At 34.7% G+C, this 20,325-nt stretch overlaps 2 protein-coding genes and 1 long non-coding RNA gene across 5 annotated transcripts in view; all 3 read right to left on the minus strand.

The window, feature by feature from the left end:
* LOC108103560 (putative uncharacterized protein DDB_G0292292) overlaps positions 1-12,479 on the minus strand; it is a 30,984-nt gene extending 18,505 nt beyond the window's left edge. The window contains exons 1-2 of one of the 3 annotated variants that reach the window (XM_017209088.2): positions 11,692-12,479; positions 9,132-9,916 (exon numbers count right to left, since the gene is read on the minus strand). In XM_017209088.2, the coding sequence (XP_017064577.1) occupies positions 9,132-9,689 (558 nt within the window). In that variant the 5' untranslated portion in view covers positions 9,690-9,916; positions 11,692-12,479. Of the gene's footprint in view, positions 1-963; positions 1,028-9,131; positions 9,917-11,691 lie in introns of those variants that run through there. The other 2 variants (XM_017209086.2, XM_017209087.2) reach the window with 2 other exon arrangements.
* Positions 12,480-13,261: 782 nt separating this feature from the next.
* Positions 13,262-15,288, minus strand: LOC108103557 (innexin inx5). Its single transcript, XM_017209084.2, has 2 exons — positions 14,277-15,288; positions 13,262-14,206 (listed from the first exon to the last, which is right to left on the minus strand). Exons 1-2 carry the CDS (start codon positions 15,018-15,020, stop codon positions 13,682-13,684), a joined length of 1,269 nt encoding a protein of 422 aa, XP_017064573.1. The 5' UTR covers positions 15,021-15,288; the 3' UTR covers positions 13,262-13,681.
* Positions 15,289-15,485: 197 nt separating this feature from the next.
* Positions 15,486-20,201, minus strand: LOC108103553. Its single transcript, XR_001772228.2, has 2 exons — positions 19,785-20,201; positions 15,486-15,679 (listed from the first exon to the last, which is right to left on the minus strand). It is a non-coding gene; the product is annotated as an uncharacterized LOC108103553 (long non-coding RNA).
* Between the last annotated feature and the right edge of the window lie 124 nt (positions 20,202-20,325).

Raw genomic sequence — 20,325 nt, forward strand, 5'->3', positions numbered from 1 at the left:
TAAACATTTTAAACACATATTAAATATCATTTTCAGTAGGTCAAATTATGGACTTATATATAAGATCCAGTAGTAAAATTTCGGAGTCTCAAACTTGTAGTTTCACCACTTCTTCTTAAAAAGTATTCACATTTTCAATTTAAACTTTATTAAGAACTTTTTTTCTTTCATTTAAAAAACTGAACATCAAATTTTCCATTCACTTTTGAAAATTGAAAGGGTCACAATAATTAACCCAAATTAACAACTTTTTTTATTTCACAACCACCACTAGTTAAGACTTCTCATATAAAAATCAAAGATAAGTTTAATGTTTAGCTTAAAAATTTGTTTTTTTGAGCTAACAGATCAGCTCAAAGAAAGCCGAAATTCAGGTGCCTCTAACAGCTTCTTGCATACTTTTGGGCATTTCTGTAAGACCTTCTATGACCCCAACTGCGTCTTGCAATAAAAACCAAAACGCAATCCAAGGCAACAGCCATAAAGTCCGAATCAGAAATGCAACTTGAAAACCATTTGCGATTGTAAATTATCAACGGATTTGCCTATAACGATGATTCATCCACAGCCATTTGCGGTTAGCGACAAATGAATGAATGATGATGAATGTTTACAATGTTGTTTTTGTAATACAAAAATGAAGAACAACAACACACCACACACACCCATAATATAAGATCAAACAAAAAAAAAATATATAAAAAAAAACAGAAACAGGGTTTGGTCTCAATTGATTTCTCCCCGCCAGTTATCTCACTTCCAGCGCTTATCTCACTTTCTCTCACTCTTCCGTTTGGAAATTCTATATGCTAAACATAGGACGGATCATCCTATTCTTTAACATTTGAATACCCGAAAACTCTCAAACCAGCATCAAAAAACAAAACAAAACAAAACACTAAATTTCTGAAGCACTGATAAGGTTTTTTGGAGAGTTTTCATGGTTCTTTTTGGGAATATTACGAAATAGGGCTTGTCATGGCCATAGGATCGAGAGCTGCAGGCGCGACGCGTTCGCGAATTTAACAGAATATCAACTGAAATTGAACTCAAGATGCCGCCGAGAATTTTCTTGGGTGGCGGCGGCGGCGGCGGTCCGCCGTCGCAGTCGCTGTCTCAGTCTCAGTCAACGTCGATGGCAAGAGTCGGTGGCTATGGCGATGACGACCTCCGGTCACCCAGGGAACGCGAGCAACACTATCACACTAGTCAGCAAAGAGTGGGAAAACGATGTAGAGCAACCACTATCGATTGTGCTGAACTACGAACTACTCGTTTGTATTTATAAAAAACAAGTTGGGAATTATAAGGGAACGCATTTGGAACTTTTTTGGGTAAGTAAACTGGGATAGATCTTAGCACAGGTGAAAAACAGCTTGTTGTAGACTAAAATATTACAAAAATTATATAAAAATAAAGAATATCTTATCTTTCTGTATAATTTAAACAATATTAACTCCTATTGATTTTTAAAATAATATTTTAATCAATAACTAACTAACATTCTACGCTGTAGTTATAAAAATCAAGATCGCAATAATCTCATATTAGTTATATAACTAGGCATAACCCATTCATATAGCCTAACCTAACAACATAACAATCCCTTTAACTATTTCCATGTTGACTAGTGTTGGCCAGAGATCAGCGATGGGGAGGCAAAAGCCCAGAACAGAACCGAACCAAACTGAATTGAAACTGAACCACATGTGTGTAATGGAACATGGGCAACATGTGTGGCTCTGTCTCTGTGTATGTGTGTGTGTGTGTGTAAGGGTTGGGGGGTGGGGATGGGGCGTGGCAGCGACAAAAGACGCTTTTTATACTCAACGCCCGTTGCCTAATTAAGCATATCGAATACGTTTCGTAGAGGAGGGGACATCAAGAGTTGGAGGAGTTTGTTTTTAGGGTTGGGGGGGATGGGGTGTGGGATCCCCTAACCATGATGAATGCTAAATACTGCTTAAGTATATATATATATTGCATAAACCGATTACGATATAGTTTTGCTCAACACTTTATTGCAGGCGATTGGGATATGGAAATGAGGACTGTACTTTGGACATGAACCAAGCCTTGTTTGTTGAGGGGTTATCAATGAGAATGATAATGTAAGACTATATATTAATAGGTAGATAATGCTTAAGCTAGATTTAAGGAGTTTGGAAGAGGGTTTAGTATCCTAAACAGTGATATTACCTAAGAAAGTTGAACTTTTTAAGAGATTTTTGGAGTAAAGTTGCTAAAACTTTATAATAAATATTATAAGGTAAGTTGTAACACCTTAACTAGCCCTTACTGTAACCCTAACAAAACCTTTTTATTCAAGATTCATCTAGTTACTAGATTCCAGGTTCTAGATTCATTCTAGTATATGACTTGTTTTCCAAACAAGTGTCCGATATTTGAAGAATGCCCTGGACTGGGCAAATATCGAAGTTTATAGTCGTAAAAACCCAGGGGGAAAAGCCCCGGGGAAAAGAAAGATATAAAATGCATCTTTAAAGAGAGAAATTTACTAACGAGAACAAGACTGAGACGGAGAATCGAAAATAAAAATGAGAATAAAAAAAATGAAAATGCAGAGAAGCCCGAGAAGAATCGCATTGCTGTCGATGTTCAGCAATATGGTCGCTTGATCTTTGAACTAAATTAATTAAGCACAATGAACACAATTGTTGTTCTTATTGTTGTTGTTGTTGGCCGTCGGCATCAAATGTATCCACCAGATACACAAGCAATAACAACAACCAGTAGCAGCATACATTGAAAGAAAGAAATGCATTCAGGCTGTGACCAACATTGCAGGCAACTGTTTGGTTTTTGCTACCCTAGATTTGGTGGGTATATCAATTATCAATAAGGTATGACTAAACTAAAGAAAAGGTAATTATTTAATGTTACTTTTAAGGTTTGAAAGATATAAATAATATCCAAATATGCCTATATTTCAACTTTGTTTTAAGTTTTAAAAATCTTTAAATACAAAAATTGTAACAGAAAGTAAACAAAAACTTAAAATAATCATAAATTTATATAATCTCTGATCACAGGGTATCTTTCATTCCCTATAACTGTTAAATCCATTTCTTGAGAACATATTTTTCATGTTTTCGCTTTCAGTTTTTCCATCTTTCCTCCTTCTTTTTTTTTGTTTTTGTACCCCGGCTCATATTTGGTTTGGCTTTTCTGCGGGTCTTCCTCGGCTGCCTTCTTCCCCCGAAAAAAAAACAACAAAAACAATAATGAAAAATAAGAATTAAAAGGGGTGGCCCCACGGCTCATGGCCCGTGGATGATGGTTGATGGCTGGTGGCCCTGTCCAAGTCCCCGTCCATATCCCAATCCACATCCACATCCACATCCATGTCCCTGTCCCTGTCTTTGTGCCTGTCCAGAACCAGACTCGCGTCTTTGGCAGCATTATGCTTTTGTCGGTAATGAGTTGACTGTCAATGCTACTGCAAGGGGGGCAGTGCTGTCGGGTTTTGATAATTGTTTTCATTTTGAAATTGTAAATAAAAATATTTAAAGTTTCTACATAAAGCACCTAACATGCTTCTAAAGACTGTTAAGTATCCTACAGAATGACTTTTTTATGATATTTTATCGAGTTAAGATGAGCAACGTACAGGAAGTTTGTGATTAAGAAGAGACTTTTTAACTCTTTTTCAAATGAATAATATTTTAAAATCCTTTAAAAAGATGTCTAACAGTCAAACTATAAATATTTTAAATTAAAAAAGTGAACAAGAAAATACTAAAAAATGTAGTTAACAAATTTGTTGTTACTTTTAAGGTGTCTTTTTGTAGGATTTCTCCTAAGATTCTGGCGTTTGAGTGATGATTATTCTAATATTTTCTTATAACATTATTTGCTATATTAACTTTATGATTTATAAAATATAAAATATGATATAAACAATATAGTGATATAATATTTTAATAATATAATAATACAAAAGATATTAAATAAATATAAAAATTAAAACATATTCCATATCTAGCATTAAAATAGTTAAATTACCAACTCTATGGCTGAGCTGAAGAATGATGCATTTGTTTGTCTTAGTGTTTACCCCTCGCTGCCAGCCTCCTCTCCTCCTCAACTACCCCCTACCCTTTATCCCCCACAACAACCCCCTCCTCAGTTCACTTTATGATTATTATTATTGTTGGGCTGCGGTCTTCTCCTTTTTTTTAATGAATTTTATTAAGCGCGACAGCAGCAGCCACAGATAGATTGAGTGGAAAATAGTGAGGGGGAGGCGGGTAGTAGAGAGCTCTTAGGATTGGGTGACCAAAGCCAGAAGCTTTTGTCAACGCCTCAAATTAAAATAAAAAACTAGCTGCTGGTTCATAAAAACGAAAAACAACAAGAAAATAACAACAAATTGGTGTCTATTTTCTTTATTGCCCAGCTTGTGTGAGTCATTCGATGTTTTTTTTATGTTTTTTACTACTCAAGCATGAAATCTAATCCGGTAAATTAGTTAATAATTGATAAATAAAGCTTATTGTGGAAAATGGTGTGGAGTAGGTAGTAAAAAAGTGATCAAATTTAAGAGTTCTTTTGGGCTGTCAATAGAAAGTAGTTAAGCAATTTGGTTTTTAAGAATTATAGTTAGTAAGAGGTGTTTGTTATGAAATTTATTCTTTAACTTTATTTAAAAATATGGCAATTAAAATGTTACTAAACTAGTTTTCCGAAAGATAACAGTTTGTTTTTGGAAACCTTTTATATGCCTTTTTCATGCATTCATGTGATAAGGAAAAAATCCTTTTTAAACTGGTTAAATTCGGAAAAATTATGAAGACGGTAAGGGCTTTTAGTTCCTAAATAAAACGGTTAAGAATAAAGCTATTAAGATATTAAAAGCTTATAAGTTTCTTAATAAACGTAAACTATAAAAAATGCAATATATTTATCAACTAAAAATGTCAACACACAAATAAATTACGATTTAATCTATAAAAGAAGAAAAGGTCAGACACCCAAGAAATAAACCGGAAAACCTAACAAGTCTCTTGTGCATAACCCATCTTCCCATTTTCCTATCAATCCTACGATACCGAAGTACCCCCCTAGATCTTGACTCATAGACCAATTTAAGATATCAAATCCAAGATAAAAAAAAATTGTGAGAAACCGAATGACACATTGAAAGGCGTAAAGAGGGTGAAAAGTAAAAAAAAAAAAACAGAAGCTGAAATTGGAATCGAAATACATTAATACCACGATTCGGATTCAGATACGAATTGAAATGAGAATGTCAGCTCAAGTGTCAATCAGACGAGTGGAATTCTACTTGGCGCGCTGCATTAACAAAGAAAAATCAAATCAAATAAAATTAAAAGAGAAATTTTTGAACCAGAAGTGCGGGGCAAATCAGAGCGAGAAAATGAAATGCATAAATAAAGCCAAATGGGAATAATGCACATTGTATCTATGTACTTATGTATATATAAATATATATATATATGCATTTGTTATGTATGAGAGCGATATGTACGTGTATTTGTGCCTGTTGACTGATGACAAAATCGTTTTACTCGTCAGTCAGCGAACCATATGATAAAACGCTGCACTGCAGGAAAAATTAGGGGAATTTTTTAAAGGTGGAAATTCAAAATTCAAGATATTAATTGGCTTAAATCTTAGAAATTTTAGTTGTTAAGTTATAGTTATATTAAATACTTCAATGGAACTTCTAAATATTTTCGTTGATATAAATCTTAAAAACTTGGAATTATAAGAAAACATAACTATATCATTTTTAACTAATAAATATATTATATATTTAAGAGAAATAATTTATAGTTTGAATGTTATAACCAAAGATTTTATTGGTTTTAAGTTTAAAATATTTGAGTTTATGAAATTAAATAATATTAACTACTTGAAAGATAATTTTTAAAGATTTTCTTTAAATTCAAACATAAAAATTTGGGATTTTAAGAAGAAATATTAACCATTTTAATGTTAAGTCCAAAAATAATATTAAAAATCACTTGACGATCATTTTAAAGACCATATAAAAGATAATAGAAAATATCATATTAAAGATCTTATTAAAGATCATATCCAAGATCATATTAAATAGCATATTAAAGATTTTATTGAAGATCTGGAAAGAATTATATGGTATTAAGCTAATATTAAAATTCATATTAAAAGGATATCATTAAATATCATATTAAAGATCATATTGAGGATCATAATAGTAAAGATCATATTAAAGATCATAATAAAGATCATATTAAATATCATATTAAAGATTATATTGAAGATCATGTTAAAGACCTATATGGTAAATAGTAAATAATAGTATTGATCATATAAAATATCACATTAAATATCATATGAAAGATCATATTGAGGATCATGTTAAAGATCATATAAAAAATAATAGTACAAATCATATCAAAGGTCTTATTAAAGATCATATTTAAGATCATATTATATTATATATCATATTGAAGATCATGGTAGTCTTATATGGTCTTAAGATAATAGTAAAGATCATATTGAGGATCATGTTAAAGATCATTTAAAAAACAATGGTAAAAATCATATTAAAGTTCATATTAAAGTTCATATACAAAATCATTTTAAAAAAACATAAAAATTAAATAAATTTGACCTCATAAACCTAAAAACTTATATAATATTATATTACTTTCTTACCCATTATTAAAATTCAAAAAATATTAATACTCTTTTCCTACCAATAACTTTCTACATACCACATATTTCACATGAAACCTATTTAACTTCAAATTCTAAGACACACCACTACCTTTTCTCACTGTGCATTACTTTAACGTTCTTTCCAGTCGCATCAAAGAAATTCGCTTAGCAATTGCTTGCTAATGAGACTCGGCTTGTTATGGTTTTCATTCTTTTTTTTCTTTTCTTTTTATTATTCTGGTTTCTGGTTTTATTTCTCTGCTGAAATTGCAGTGCAATTGCAGCCAGGCAAAAATCGCACGGAAAACGCGTTCGAAACGCTTGCAAGTCGCACGCAAAACGCATGCGCAGCCTGCATTCGCAATTAGTGGCTGGCTGAGTTAAAAAAAAAAAAAAACAAATCACAATGAAAACTATACTTAAATGAAAATGAAAACGAAGACGTAGGGTAAAACTAAGGAGATGATAAAAGAGGGTAAGAAGCAAACTGACAAAACACGCAACGGAAAACGAAACGGACAAAAGCACGAAATAAGACCATGCGCAATGCATTTTGGCATTGCATCAGTGGGAAAAAATATCATGGGTTAAAGAAGGGGGTTAAGGGGTTTTTAGGCTGCCACAATGGAAACCTCTGTGCGCTTGCAATCGCATTTCCAAATAGCATTTACTTCAACCAATATTTTGTTAAGTGATTTATGGTACTTAATAAATTACAAATATGTACATTTTTCCGGCATCTCTAGGATATGGAGGCTCTTAGGATAACCAAAATCTCTGTGCTTATAAGGACGGGCGGACACACAAACGGACATGGCTAAGTCAACTTGTCTTATAATAATTCTCTAATAATTTTACATAATTTCTAATGATTTATATACTTCCTAATTGCACTTCCATACATTTTTTTTACTAACATTTTATATTAAATCCCCATTGAAAATGGGTCAGTAAAACTTGCCAAGCACGACAAGAAAAAACTATATCAAGGTTAAGGTTACGAAATAATTATAATCACACTTCGCATACAAGCGGAAATATATAAAACTAGACATATCATGTGTACATAAAGTTTTCTTGAAAGAGATTGTACTGTTGGTTAAGCCGAGACATTACTGATATATATTTCAATATTTATTAAGTAAACAAGAAGTAGCTAGTAAACATTAATCGTGTCCAAGTTAAAAGATCATAAAATGAGTTAAATATGGGGGAAATAAATATAGGGAAATAAAGTTATAAATAAGATAAGCCAAAAAAAAATTACTTCTTTATGATTATAACATTTTCTAAACATCCAAAAAGTCTTTTAAACTTTTACATAAAATCAAATAAAATTTACATCAAAAACGAATTGGTTATCAAAACGTGTTGATCTTCAAGCTAAACGATTAGAAGGATGCCCGCCCTATAACGATTTGTGCCCTTTGTGGAAAATAGCTTTTCACTTTCGTAGCCAACGGAACTCTTTCGGAACCCGTTCCGGTCTCACTTTCACTTGGAATGCAAATTTTGGCAGCCGCTCGCTCTTCTTCATACCACAATAACCCTCCAATAAAAGACCGCTAACGGACCATAAACGAGTTTAAATCAGATGGGCCAGTGAAATTCGTTAACCAGGGAAATCCTATGAATCGGCGATAAATCAAGCTGATATGAGTTATCAGTTGAAGATCACTTAAGTAGTTTGGCTGGGCTTTTCCAGGGGGAAAATCAAATCTTTAGGCTTTCTATAAAAGTCTTTGATACGAAGCTGGTAAGTTTTTCTGGATATCTTACTCGTAAGATCATTACAAAGTGATCTTTTAAGTGATCTATAAAAATTAAACAGCTTTTGGACATATTAAGTGGTTTATATTACTTAGTACTCATACTATAAACCAAACTAGAAGTATGACTCATGTCTATAAAGGTCTTAAGTTTTAAATAAACGGGTATTATAGATAAGTCAACTATTTTATGAAGAGCTATAGACAAGTTAAGCCTCTTAACTATTGAAATTCGCCAACTAACTTGAACTTTCTTAGCCTTAAAGACCTATGCTGATACATATTTCTATTATAAAATAACACATTCTGTATAAAGTATATTATTTATTCCTAATACTATGTAAACTTTAAACCTAAAACACAGTATTCATGTCTATAAAAAGTTATAAAAAAGTTGTCAAGTTAAAAAAAACACTATTTTACCACGAGGATCGTTAATAGATAAGTTAACAATATTTTATGAAGAGCTATAGATTATTCAACCCTCCCAACTTGTGGAACTTCCACTGTAGCTTAAACTTTCTTTGTGGTCAAATCACATTATTCCTATGCTGATAATAATTTTGATGGATGTCTATGATTGATGGTTTGATTAGAAACATAAGGAAGGGTTATGTTATATCTAACTTTGATGGATATTAATGCAGGTTAATTAAATTGGTCAAGACTTACCCTCAAGGTGTTCTGATGGCGATTGTTAGAGGTCAAGTCCAACATAGAACTAGCCCTTAGCTTTTGATTTTGTTCCGAATTGATAACAGTTAATGATGGTTCCTGCTGCTTTTCACTTATTTGAATTTCCGGTGTTAAAATTGTATTTTCCTGAATTATATTTAATTCCTGACTTTGATATGGATCTGGATTTCCGCACTCACTGCAGGATATATTCTCCGCCGATCTGGCAGCTCGACTTGCCAATGGTGATGATGATGCCGTTGATGAGGCTGCCGATGCTGTTGTGCATGTCGAGATTGTGGGCGATGTCGATGTCCATGTGGCCGTGGGTGGTGTTATACTTGTGAGCGTGACTGTTAGTCTACCAATACCATCGTTGTTGTTGTCAATCGTATTCCAGCCTCCATTGTTGTTGTAAATGCTGGTATTGTTATTGTTGTTGCTGGTGTTGTTATTATTCGAATTACTTGAGTTTTTGGCATTGGCGTAGAACACCTGGGAAATGCTGCGAAATATGGTGCGATAGCCCCTTTTGTTCTCCGCATCGCCGGCCATGATCACAGTTTCGCGAAAATCAAAACCAAAAAACAGCAACACAAAAACAAAAAAAGATGAACACCAAAATCACACACTCAAAAATCTGCACGATTATCTTCTTCTTTCCCAATTCTCCACACTCTTCACTTTACACTCATGGGTTGTTGTTGGTTTTTGTTTTCGTTACTTTTTGTTTCTTTAATTTCTATATATTTCTTTCTTTTTTGTTATGTGCGGGAGTTACACTGAAAAGAAATTGCATTGGTTTTAGGCATTACGTTTTAGGGTTTTAGGTTTATTTATTATTTGGCAAACATTGGCATTGCAAAATAAACAAATTATAAATTTTAATTTTAGTTTTTACCCATAACATTAAGTTTTTAGCTTTTCACTTTTATAACCTTTATTTAAGTTCTGGTATAACGTTTTATCATTTTCTTCAGTGTACTTAAACGAAACGGTAAAACGACAAACGAAAAGCAAAGACATGAGCAACGCCTTCTACTTCTTATCTTATTTTTCGGTTCGGGCAGCGGCGGCCAACTAAATCGTTTGCCTGCTTACCGCCTTCAAGCGCCAGCGTTACCGCCAACGCCGACTGCGACGTTGACGCTGGCAGAGGCAGTTGGCGTAATCGGTTTTCTTGCCGCCTTTAGCTGTTGCTTCTTTTTGCGGACTTTGTTGGTCTTTTTTTTTGGGTTTTTGTTTTGTTTATGGTGCTCTTCTAGGCGCACAGTGGTTATTGTGTGCATTTTTAGCAAAGAAAATAGGAGTTAATCCTTGCCAAGCGAAATTTTAATAAAATGTCGTTTTATTTAAGGGAATTAACACTATAAGCTGATTAAATTTATCTCCTAATACAATATAGGTGTAAAATATCTTGAACTTACAAGATTTTCAGTGTTGTTGACTACATTTCTAAGAATAGCAAAGTTCTAGTTAAACAAATAAACAAAATATTTTTACTATAGAAGATTTTTAAACACGTTTATGCAGCTGCTATATACCTAACCCATTATTCATATTTATGGTAATAATCTTGCATATTAATTAGACTCAAAACTTGTTTTAAGGTAAGCTATAAAACTGCCAGTTTTAATGTGTATTTTAATTTTGATTTATTGACTTATTGAACATGTTTTTAAGCCTAATGTTCCATTGATTTAATAGTGGAATATTGATTTATCCAGTAACCACTGTGCGTGTTGACTTTTATATTTATTTACATATTCCCTATCCACCTTATCGAGAGCTTTCTTTGCCTAGTCCGCATGCAAATCGCGGAACAACAATGTGAAGTATGTGAATATATGAATGTATATACTCATATATATATGCAGATATATTGAAAACCCGAAAGCAGATGCCAGCAGATGGAGAACAATAGTGACACAAATTGGACAAAACAACAGAAAAATGGGAGACAGAGGGGCTTATCAATCACGACTTTCACCGAAAAAAACAAAAAATAATAATCCGCGTCGAAATGATGCAATTCCACTGTGCGCTTAAATGTTTTACACACTTGTCCCTGGGTGTTTATCAATGCCCACCGTTGTGTCGTTGTTGTTTTTATAGCTATGCTTGTTTTCGTTGTCGCTTATCACGCTCTAGTGTGTGTAAGTGTGTGCCATACACACACGCACAACTGCAGTCAAAATAATAGTTGTGAAAAATGATAATGCAATTGCTTAATTTTTATTATTTTGGTTGCGAAGCACTGATTACAAAGCAATTAGGAAATTGTTGATATATATTTTTCAAAAATTGAGTCGCAGTATTTTAATGTTAGATAAATATAGAATGCATATATAATTTTACACATTTTTTAGATTTACAAACACACGATAAATTATCCCAAAAGTCACAACAATGTGTTAGAAATGGAAAATTTGACTTGCATTTCATTTTAGCCCAATTATTTATCTAAAAAAAATCCTAATATCTTGTCCACAAATGTGACCATTGTTTGCTCTTGATTTTGTATCTCAGCAGACCCAATTACGAGTGCATTACTCACTGGCCAACAGAAACTGCAATGGCAAAATTCAATTGCCAGCGATGTTATGGCCAAAGCGTATTGATATTGCCGCCGAAGATGCAACCAGCAACATGCAACAGATATTGCAAATGCAATCGTCACGTACGCGCTTTAATTAAGTGCACTCGGCACTCGCACATCACTGCTAAAATTAACTGAAAAATCAACAACAAATTAACGAAACCGAAGAGCAAAACGAAAGGGACGGCGGTTGACAGGCGACTAAAATGCTAAAATACAAAATACAAACTATGAAGCGACTAACTGGCCAAGTGGCGCACACAAAAAAAAGAAAGAAAAAAAACCTAAATAAAAGCACCAGCAACTGGAAATAAACAAAAAATCTGAAACCAAAAACCGAAAAACGAAAACCAAAAACCGAAAAACCAAAGCAAAACAACGGCGGGACAAAACAATACCGAATGGGAATAGGAATACGAATACGAATACGATAGATATGGAAATAAAATAGATGTAACCGAAAGCTGAAGAAACACCGGCCGCACCTCTGCCTCAGTCGACGCCTCCGTCGCGGTTGACAGAAGCAGCAGCGACAACAGCAGCAGTGACGGTTGAGGCAGAGTCAGAGGCGTCGACAACCCACGCAAACGTCAAACGGAAAGGGAGAGACCCCAAAAAAGCTAGAGAACTGGTGGGGAAGAAAAGAGGAAAGGGATTGGAGGCAGTGCGTCGACATGGAGATACCCACTATATAAGGTGTGATAACATTATGACAGACTTTTTTTTTACTTTCCGTTCCCTATAAAAAGTTTTCTTTCATTCAAAAATCCCTTAAAACTTTTTTTAAATCTTTCTTTTGGACCTAAAAAGTTAACTGTCTAGAAGTTTCAGATATTTTGTATATTTATAAGGTAATTAGATTAAATCTTTATCACTTTTAAATGCATATACATACATTATCTTTATTAATTATCTTTCGATTGTTAGAAGAAGATAAAGAATCGTATAAAAATGATATACAAAATGTGTCTACTTTAGATTAAGTTAAAAAAACGTCATATTTAGTAATGCAATGGCTCTTTCCGCGTAAATTAATAAATAGTAATGGGGATTTTTTTTGTTTTTAATCAAGTTAAGCTTCAGTGAGTCACTGGGAGTGGACACTCCAACTGATATGCCCCACGTGAGCGAGTGCTGGGGCACAATTAAACGCCACACGAATGGGTTTTGAATAATATTTACATTCATTCCGCCTGAAAGAGTGTGAGTGAGCTACGAGCTGCGGGTTGCGTGGCGAAGGCGGCCAAAAAGCGAGCAAGTTGCGTTGTTAATGTGCGCAAAACAATGCTCAAAGCCGCTTGACGATCGCAGCAGGGCGCGGGGGAGCAACTGGGGGGCTGGGGACGATCGTCCCAGCGCAAAAAAAAATAAATGATGAAATTATGGCAGCAACTAGTTATAAACAATGCACATTAAATGCCAACAGCAAAGACAACAAAAAGCAGAAGCAGAAGCGGCAACTCAACAGAAAGTTAATTCGTATGTAGACTTCAGAAGCAGATTTTAGCAACAACGAAAAATGGCAGAAAATTGGTAAGAAAAAATATATCTGGCTAAGAGGGTTTAGAAAAATCAAAATAAAGTAAGAGATTTAATAATATAATCATGCAATTTAGTCATATTATTAGAAAAGGAACTAACTAAGGCTTATTTTATGGTCTAAAACGTACCTACATTTATGACAATCAAAAATCTTGACTCCTTCCACTCTGCTTATTGAAAACTCAAATCAATCTTAAGAGTCTAAAGTCTATTTAATTTTTCACCAATTTTTGATCCACGCAAATATTTTAAAACATAGAAATACAATATTTTCAAAGGGTTAGTGATATATATGTAATAACCATGTGTATGAAAGCAAGAAAGCACGACGGCAACGTCACTTAGGTCGAGGGTCGGTCGGCGGAGGAATCGAATCGATCTGGTAATTCTGGATTCCATAAAGATCCTAGACGGGACTCTCCAAAGTACTGGCCGATGAGGAAGTTCGCAGTTCACATAGTTCTTGCATTAAGTCCCTAAATAGCATGGGATTCACATTCACGCTGACCTTCATCATCAGGAACCAATCCCCAATGGTTAGGTCGCCCAGGGCTCGCTTCACATGCCTTTTGCTCATGAAACGCAACTGACTGCGAATCATCTGCTCGCGGAGATTCCTGCTAAGGATCATGGCCAGTCGGCAGAGAAGATTCAGTCCAGACATAAAAGCCATCAGCAAGAACCACGCCCACAAGAATACAAAGATCTTCTCATTCAGGATATTCAAGGGCAAGATGCACAGGTTGTCCATAATACTAGCCGTTCCACTGGCTCCAAATTTAAGCACCTCGCACTTGGCGATCTTGGGAAAGACACTCGAGGATATACGATTCCAACGATCCCAGTCGTAGAAAGGAATGGAGGCCATGGCGTGAAGGTACTTTGACCAGAAACCATTTAGGAACACCTCCAGAACGATTATGTTCACCACCTGTGGATGGGTGACTTTGTGTGTTAATAAAGTAATTAAAAAAAATTTTCTTTTTTTTAGATCTACTCACACTGATGAGAAAATTGAGGACCTCGCAGAAGACGTACTTGGCCATGTAGCAGAAGTGCATGTCCTCGTAGTCGGTGGTGAAGTACTTGACCAGCAGGCGCAGCCTGGTGTTGTAGGTATCTTCCGAGAGCAGGGCCTCACCCACCTCCGAGCAGAGTTGCTTAAGCCGCTGGCCCTCCCAAACCTTCCACAGACATGAGGGAAAGTAGAAGACGAAGGATTCGAAGAGCAGCAGGATTATGACCCATTGATAGTAACGCAGGTATTCCCTCTCCGATTGACCACGGATTTCGGGACCCACGCCCTCGGCTATTGACATGGCTCTGGCATAGACCTCATTGTAGTCCACCAATTTGCGAAGATAATCTCTGGAACGAAATCTGGTACGGGTACGGGAATATGCCGTTGTTGCGGGTGTGGATAACGACGATGACGACGTTGCGGATGTTGATGAAATGGTGGTGGTGGCTAATTCCGGTGGCAACTGGATTTGCTGTTCGCTATTGTTATCCATCTTGAGAATGTAAGTGCCCATGGTCCAGCAATAGGATTGGATATACTCAATGTTCTTCTCCTCGCTGATACACTGGATGGGATCACCAAAGTATTGACGTGCTGACAGGAGTAAGGAACAAGTGAGGAGGATGACCACTGTGCACCTGGAATGGATGGTGAAGACGGCGTCGTAGATGCGAATCGACTTGAATTGTAGATACTTGGAGAGCGGCTTCACCGCCGAATACATTTCTTCTGCCTCCGGGAAGAGTTCCTCGAGGACAGCTTCCAACTCTCACTTCTCCCTTTCGCTGTGCTCCGCCTTGGAACTTCTGCACTACCCAGCTTTACCCTCGTCCTGCCTTTATTACTAATCTTGGTGCTATAATCTTTGGTTGTTGATGTTTTATTTTGACTGCGTTTCAATTGCCGGACTAGGATGGTAGCCAGTTCACAGATCAGATCTCGGTCTCTCGGCTTTACATATTTTTTTGTCCGTGCCGTCATTATTACCTACTTTGCTTTTTTCCCCATTTCTCTCGCCTGAGACTCAGTAGTCAGTCGAATGGTTCCTGTCATCCAATGTCAATCTCTCGAATCTAGAATCGAGACAGAGAGTTGCCACAAAAAAATATCTAAAAGTTATTTTAAGCCATCTGTTGGAATGAAAGTATATTGCCTACTTTCAGGCAGTTTGAAAAAAATCAAAAATAAATCGTTTACATTTCTCGTTTATTTGTTAGCTTTTTAAACCATTTCTTAATAATTTCTTATTCATTTATAGTTATAATTCTCATGATTCATCGCTTCAGCCTTGGCTCTCTAGGTCAGCTCATCAAAATTTGTGGCCAAAGCTCCATTTGCCGCCAGTCATCAGTCCAAGTTCAGGAATCCAATTATCGAGGGTATCTGCAATAAGGCAATGGGTAGGTACAGCTAATTACCATAAATCAAATAAATTTATATAGCCTACTGATGATGACAGTGACCTTCAAGGTTCAAGAAATATGTATCACATTTTCTTTGAGACCCCAAACAAAAGACAAAAAGTGCCAACACACAATGACCCCCTCATCTAATATAAATCGCTTATGGAGTAATAATTAGAGGGGAAAAAAAGTTGAAACTGGGTAATAATAATTTGTTTGGATGTGATAAAAACATATTTAAAAATGTTTATTATTACTACTGTAAAAATATTTAAAAATATATCTTATCAAAGAGATGGACTTAATCTTAATCTTAAACTTCAACTTAACCACAAGTCGGCAGAATCACAAAAGCCAATGATAATAAAAAAGCTAGTTTGTCCAATCATCATTATCATTTGTTATAACTTAATTGTCATTTTAAAATATAAATTATATAATTAAATAGTTAGAGGTCTTAGTTCATTGAACTTAAAACCAGGCAGCATAAATGTAAATAAATTAAAAAGCCAAAGATAAAGTTTCTAAGTGCCTAACTCATGCTTACTTTTAGTATATTCATTAATAATTATTATTAGTTTTTATATGAGAAATTTCTATATAAATTTGCTATGATTGGCTTACCAAAAAAGAATTTTTAAACTTCACGGAAAAGAAGCTTGAAACCAACTTTTAGGAGTTGGTTTTTTCTGCTTTTCGTTGGTTATGTTTATTTTAATGTTGTAACACCTTAAATCTCCTTTTTTTTATGACAGGTGGTAGAACTTAATGGTTTTAACTACGGAAGGTTTAACATTCAATGATCTATGTATGATTTCCTGAAGAAGTTGACCCTGAAAATGGTTCTAGAACTCAAGAAAACTTTACCGAGAGTCAACGCAAGTTAACTTAAGAACCCAAAACAACTTAATTACCAATTCAATCATATTTGTAACAGAAAACCATTTGTTTCTTAGCCATTTCCTGTCTGCCAATCGAAATCAAACAAAACGCTTTAGGCGCTCTTTTGTTAAAGTATCTAAATACTTGAACAAGCAGATACTTTTGACACCTTCTAGCTGAAACTTGGGGTGCGCAGAAGATGATGGAAAAATAATATATAAAATAACCATAAACTGGTGTTCCCTGAACTTGACCTCCAATGGCATTCGAGCCAACAAACTAACAATAAACAACCAACAACAAAAACAACTACAGCCAACAACAACAACAACTTGATGTGGCAAACACGTCACGATCGGTGGATCGAGTTGTGGAGCGCCAAATTGAGCGTTAAGAGCTTCTCGTTTGGCTTCCTCTTGTAACTTCAATACTTATTAATTTATTTTGGAGCGATGAGTAAGCATCTTTTTGTGTTGTTTGTTGCTTGAATTTAAAATTCAATAAGGAAATATGCGGAAGTTCTGTTTGTATTTTTTAAGATACTTTTTGTCCTTTTTGGTGTTTGATGGGTATTTTTATTACTATTTTTGAGATTGAAATTATATTGATTTATTTATAGCTAGCAAGATAAGTACTTAGTGGAAGAGGAAGTTTATAACTTGGAAAATATAAAGTATATTATACTAAAGTTGTGTCTTGATAGAGTTAGAAGCTACTGGATACGAATTTCTACAAAACTATACCAATATTCCTTCAAAATATGAAAGCTAAAGCTTAATCTGCATAGATTTCTTAGAGATATTTCTACATATTACTATAAATTACTATATAATACCATATAATACTATATATTACTATATAATACTACCTAAAAGTAGTCAATAATAACACCTCTTTAAGTTTTACTCTCAGTTGCCACTGTTTCTGGTTCTCCTTTCGATTCTAAAACTCTGTCTTGCTGTTTTTTATACTCCCCCCTGAAAATCGCGTTCCCTTCAACCTCATCGTTCCGCCACGTTGGGCACAGTAATAATTAAGATACTGGAGCACAGATACTTTGTGATATTCGAGGTAAAAAGCTGACTAGAAATCGACTGTCATCATATTCCTTAGCTAGCCAGCTAGTCAGTTAGCCAGCTAAGCTAGCTAAGCTAGCAATATGACTGTAGATACACTTAACTCTGGGCAACAGTCGCCAAGAGATACATATCTGTGTATCTGTTGGCTGCAAAATAAAAACAATTGTTTATTATTTACGAGAATGGCAGGAGGCGGTCGCCAGAGACCCATATCTCAATGTCCCCTTCTGCATATGGACAGCATTAATTTCGTGGGCCTGGTCAAGTCGTTTAGGTACGATGCACTGGGATTTGTTTGTATGGGGTTTTATGAGGTTAATAATGTATTAAAAGATTTAAAGAAATTAAAATTTCTATCAATAGAATGTTAGAAAGAAACTTTTATGATTATTATTCCCCTATAAAATGTTATAAAAACGCCATCTAAGTCTTAATTTTTACTAAGACTCCTGCAGAAATTCACTTTTTCCCTTAAAGGGAACATTAAAAAGATATCTATGATATATAAAACTTATCCTATATCCCATTTAGAATGCTATAAAACAAACCCCATATGCTTATTACCTAAAATCCCAAAAATCGTATACATTTCTTTCAGTGCCTTAGGAGATTGCAAAACTTAGCCAGGTGTTTTTGGCCACAATTGGTGGCCACAATTTGGCAGAAGGAAAGTGAAAGATCTTGGATAAGCTCTATATACTTTATTAGATCGCTGACAGATCAGCGGAACCTAATTAACCCCAGGAAATATTTCAGCTCTTAAATTGTTTTTTTTTTATTCTTATTTTTGATGAGAGAATTCATTCACGAATAAAAACATTTTAACCTTCATTTGCTAATCACTAATAAGGCTAATTGTCTGAATAAAAAAACTAATTTAGATTAACAGATGCTGCTAATTAGTAGCACACTTTTTCATAAATATATGTCCCATTTTTTGTTTTTAGTTTAGGTTTTTTAACATTTCCAAAAAACTAAGTTCAAAAGTTCATTTCAAGGTTCGCTGGTCAGGGAGTGAGCGGTGAACTCACCTTGACTAACCTTTGATTCACAAAATGCATTCCCAGTTCGTTCGCACCAGCTGATATATATATTTTCATTCGTATTTGGATTTATAATTATATAGACCTGATCAATTAGCAAACGACTGGCAATGCTGTAACCACAAATAAAAGGGAAACATTGTAAACTAAAAAAAAAAAAAGATATATAAAATCAAAGACCTTTTCCTAACTGGTTTGTATCAGAGTTTACTTCCGTGCCATCAAAAATTGATTTATTTATTAGCTATTCAAAATGTCTTATTTTGTTTTTTGACCAAACAGCCTTGACCATGCCCTAGAAGCTTAGATTTCGGTGTTAGCCACTCGCTGAATTAGCAATCCCACAGATCAATGCTAACTTCATCTGCTTTGGCTGCTCTGCATGTGCTGATTAGCGAATTTCCGCTAAATTATAACTACAAATATGAGATAGTGATGGGTAAGTTGATAGAAGCAGGATTACTCAAGAATATCTATAAGGTTAAGGGAATTTTTTGTATATTTATTTAGCTTAGTTTTTAAGCTTCTCATGGGTCTGCTTGCGAAATTTTACATACTTTTTATGTACTATTTTAGGATTTCTGTTAATAGAAATTGCTGGATAGGTAAAGAAATATTTTTTAAAAATTGTACTTTTCATTTAAAATGCTTCTTTTAAAACTTAATTGTGAGAATATATTTTATAGGTATTATTAGGTACACATTATAGTTTTATTAGATATATTTAAGATACTCGTACATATCATGGCTGTGATATCTATGGCAACTTAACTACTCTTTGTTATAATAACTACCCTATAAAGTTGGGTTTACTTTATAAATAACAAAATTTTAGTTATCAATCTCATTTATCACTTGAAATCGAAGCAGTGAAGAATATTTTCTTCCCAATTAAAGATCACTCAAATGAAGTTCATTTAAATACCCAAAAATACAATTAAAATCAAATCTTCTTCTAGAACCTTGATAAATTAAACCAGAAAACCCTCCTTGGCTTAAACTACTATACCCAATACCCACTTATCATCAAACTAGACTAGATTCGACTAACTTACAAGATCTACCTTGTCAGTGCTCTCACCTTGGTGACAATATCATCCTCTGGTTGTTCTGGTGGCGGTGCCATTGTTGCTCCTCCTCGGATTTCGGACTCTACAGAAAGTTAGTTAGTGGCAAACGATAATGATCTGTACTAACAGTCCATAGATTGTCATTTCTTCTGTGTGAAAAACTCGCGAACTCAAACAATAAAAAAAAAACAAAACAAAAATAATAATAATAGTACGATGATGATGTTGTTTCTAGGTTCGCGCTTGATCTAACATTTAAGTTGAATGCTAAGTGGCTTTTTAGTGAACCGACTCGTCTGGCAATCCGTTTGCAACTGACTGAGATCGACTCACACAATATCGATATGATGTAGCCAGGTGAGCCAAGTTACCAAGTCGTTTAGCCGAGAAACGCGCGCAAAACGCTACGCTTTTGGCCAAAAGAAAACTGGTTATACGTTCTGGGTTCTGGGTTCTGGGTTCTCTGGTCTCTAGTCTCTGATCTCTTCGGTTCTTCGGGTTTTCCCTCGCTAACAGAAGAATCAGAATCAGCGACTGCGAGCCGACCCACCT

This window comes from Drosophila eugracilis, unplaced genomic scaffold, assembly GCF_018153835.1.
Source record: "Drosophila eugracilis isolate 14026-0451.02 unplaced genomic scaffold, ASM1815383v1 contig_1317, whole genome shotgun sequence".
Lineage (NCBI taxonomy): Eukaryota > Metazoa > Arthropoda > Insecta > Diptera > Drosophilidae > Drosophila > Drosophila eugracilis.